The 330-nt window shown below is 37.0% G+C and overlaps 1 protein-coding gene across 1 annotated transcript; it reads left to right on the top strand.

Annotated features, from left to right (window-relative positions):
* Window positions 1–330, top strand: LOC107921239 (uncharacterized). Its single transcript, XM_016851119.1, has one exon. It carries the CDS (start codon window positions 1–3, stop codon window positions 328–330), a length of 330 nt encoding a protein of 109 aa, XP_016706608.1.

Here is a 330-nt window from a genome sequence, read left to right as displayed (position 1 = left end):
ATGTCAAATCTTACAAAACTCGAATTTGTGGCTCTAGACATCACTGGAAATAACTATTTATCATGGGTACTAGATGCTGAAATTCACTTAGATGCAAAGGGTCTTGGTGAGACTATTAAGGAGGGAAATGAAAAAAGTACACAAGATAAGGCCAAGGCCATGACTTTTCTTTTTCCTTTCCTCCATGAAGGTCTAAAGACCGAATATTTGACTGTTAAGGATCCTCAAATTCTTTGGGCCAATCTAAAGGAAAGATATGACCACCAGAAAACTGTGATTTTGCCTAAAGCTCGTTATGAGTGGCTGAATTTAAGATTGCAAGACTTTTAA

Source organism: Gossypium hirsutum, chromosome A12, assembly GCF_007990345.1.
Source record: "Gossypium hirsutum isolate 1008001.06 chromosome A12, Gossypium_hirsutum_v2.1, whole genome shotgun sequence".
Lineage (NCBI taxonomy): Eukaryota > Viridiplantae > Streptophyta > Magnoliopsida > Malvales > Malvaceae > Gossypium > Gossypium hirsutum.
Note: the sequence above shows the minus strand (reverse complement) of the source record. Positions and strands in the feature narration are given on the sequence as shown.

Excerpts from the sequence above, each read along its gene's own strand:
- LOC107921239 (XM_016851119.1), top strand. The coding sequence starts at position 1 with ATGTCAAATCTTACAAAACTCGAATTTGTGGCTCTAGACATCACTGGA.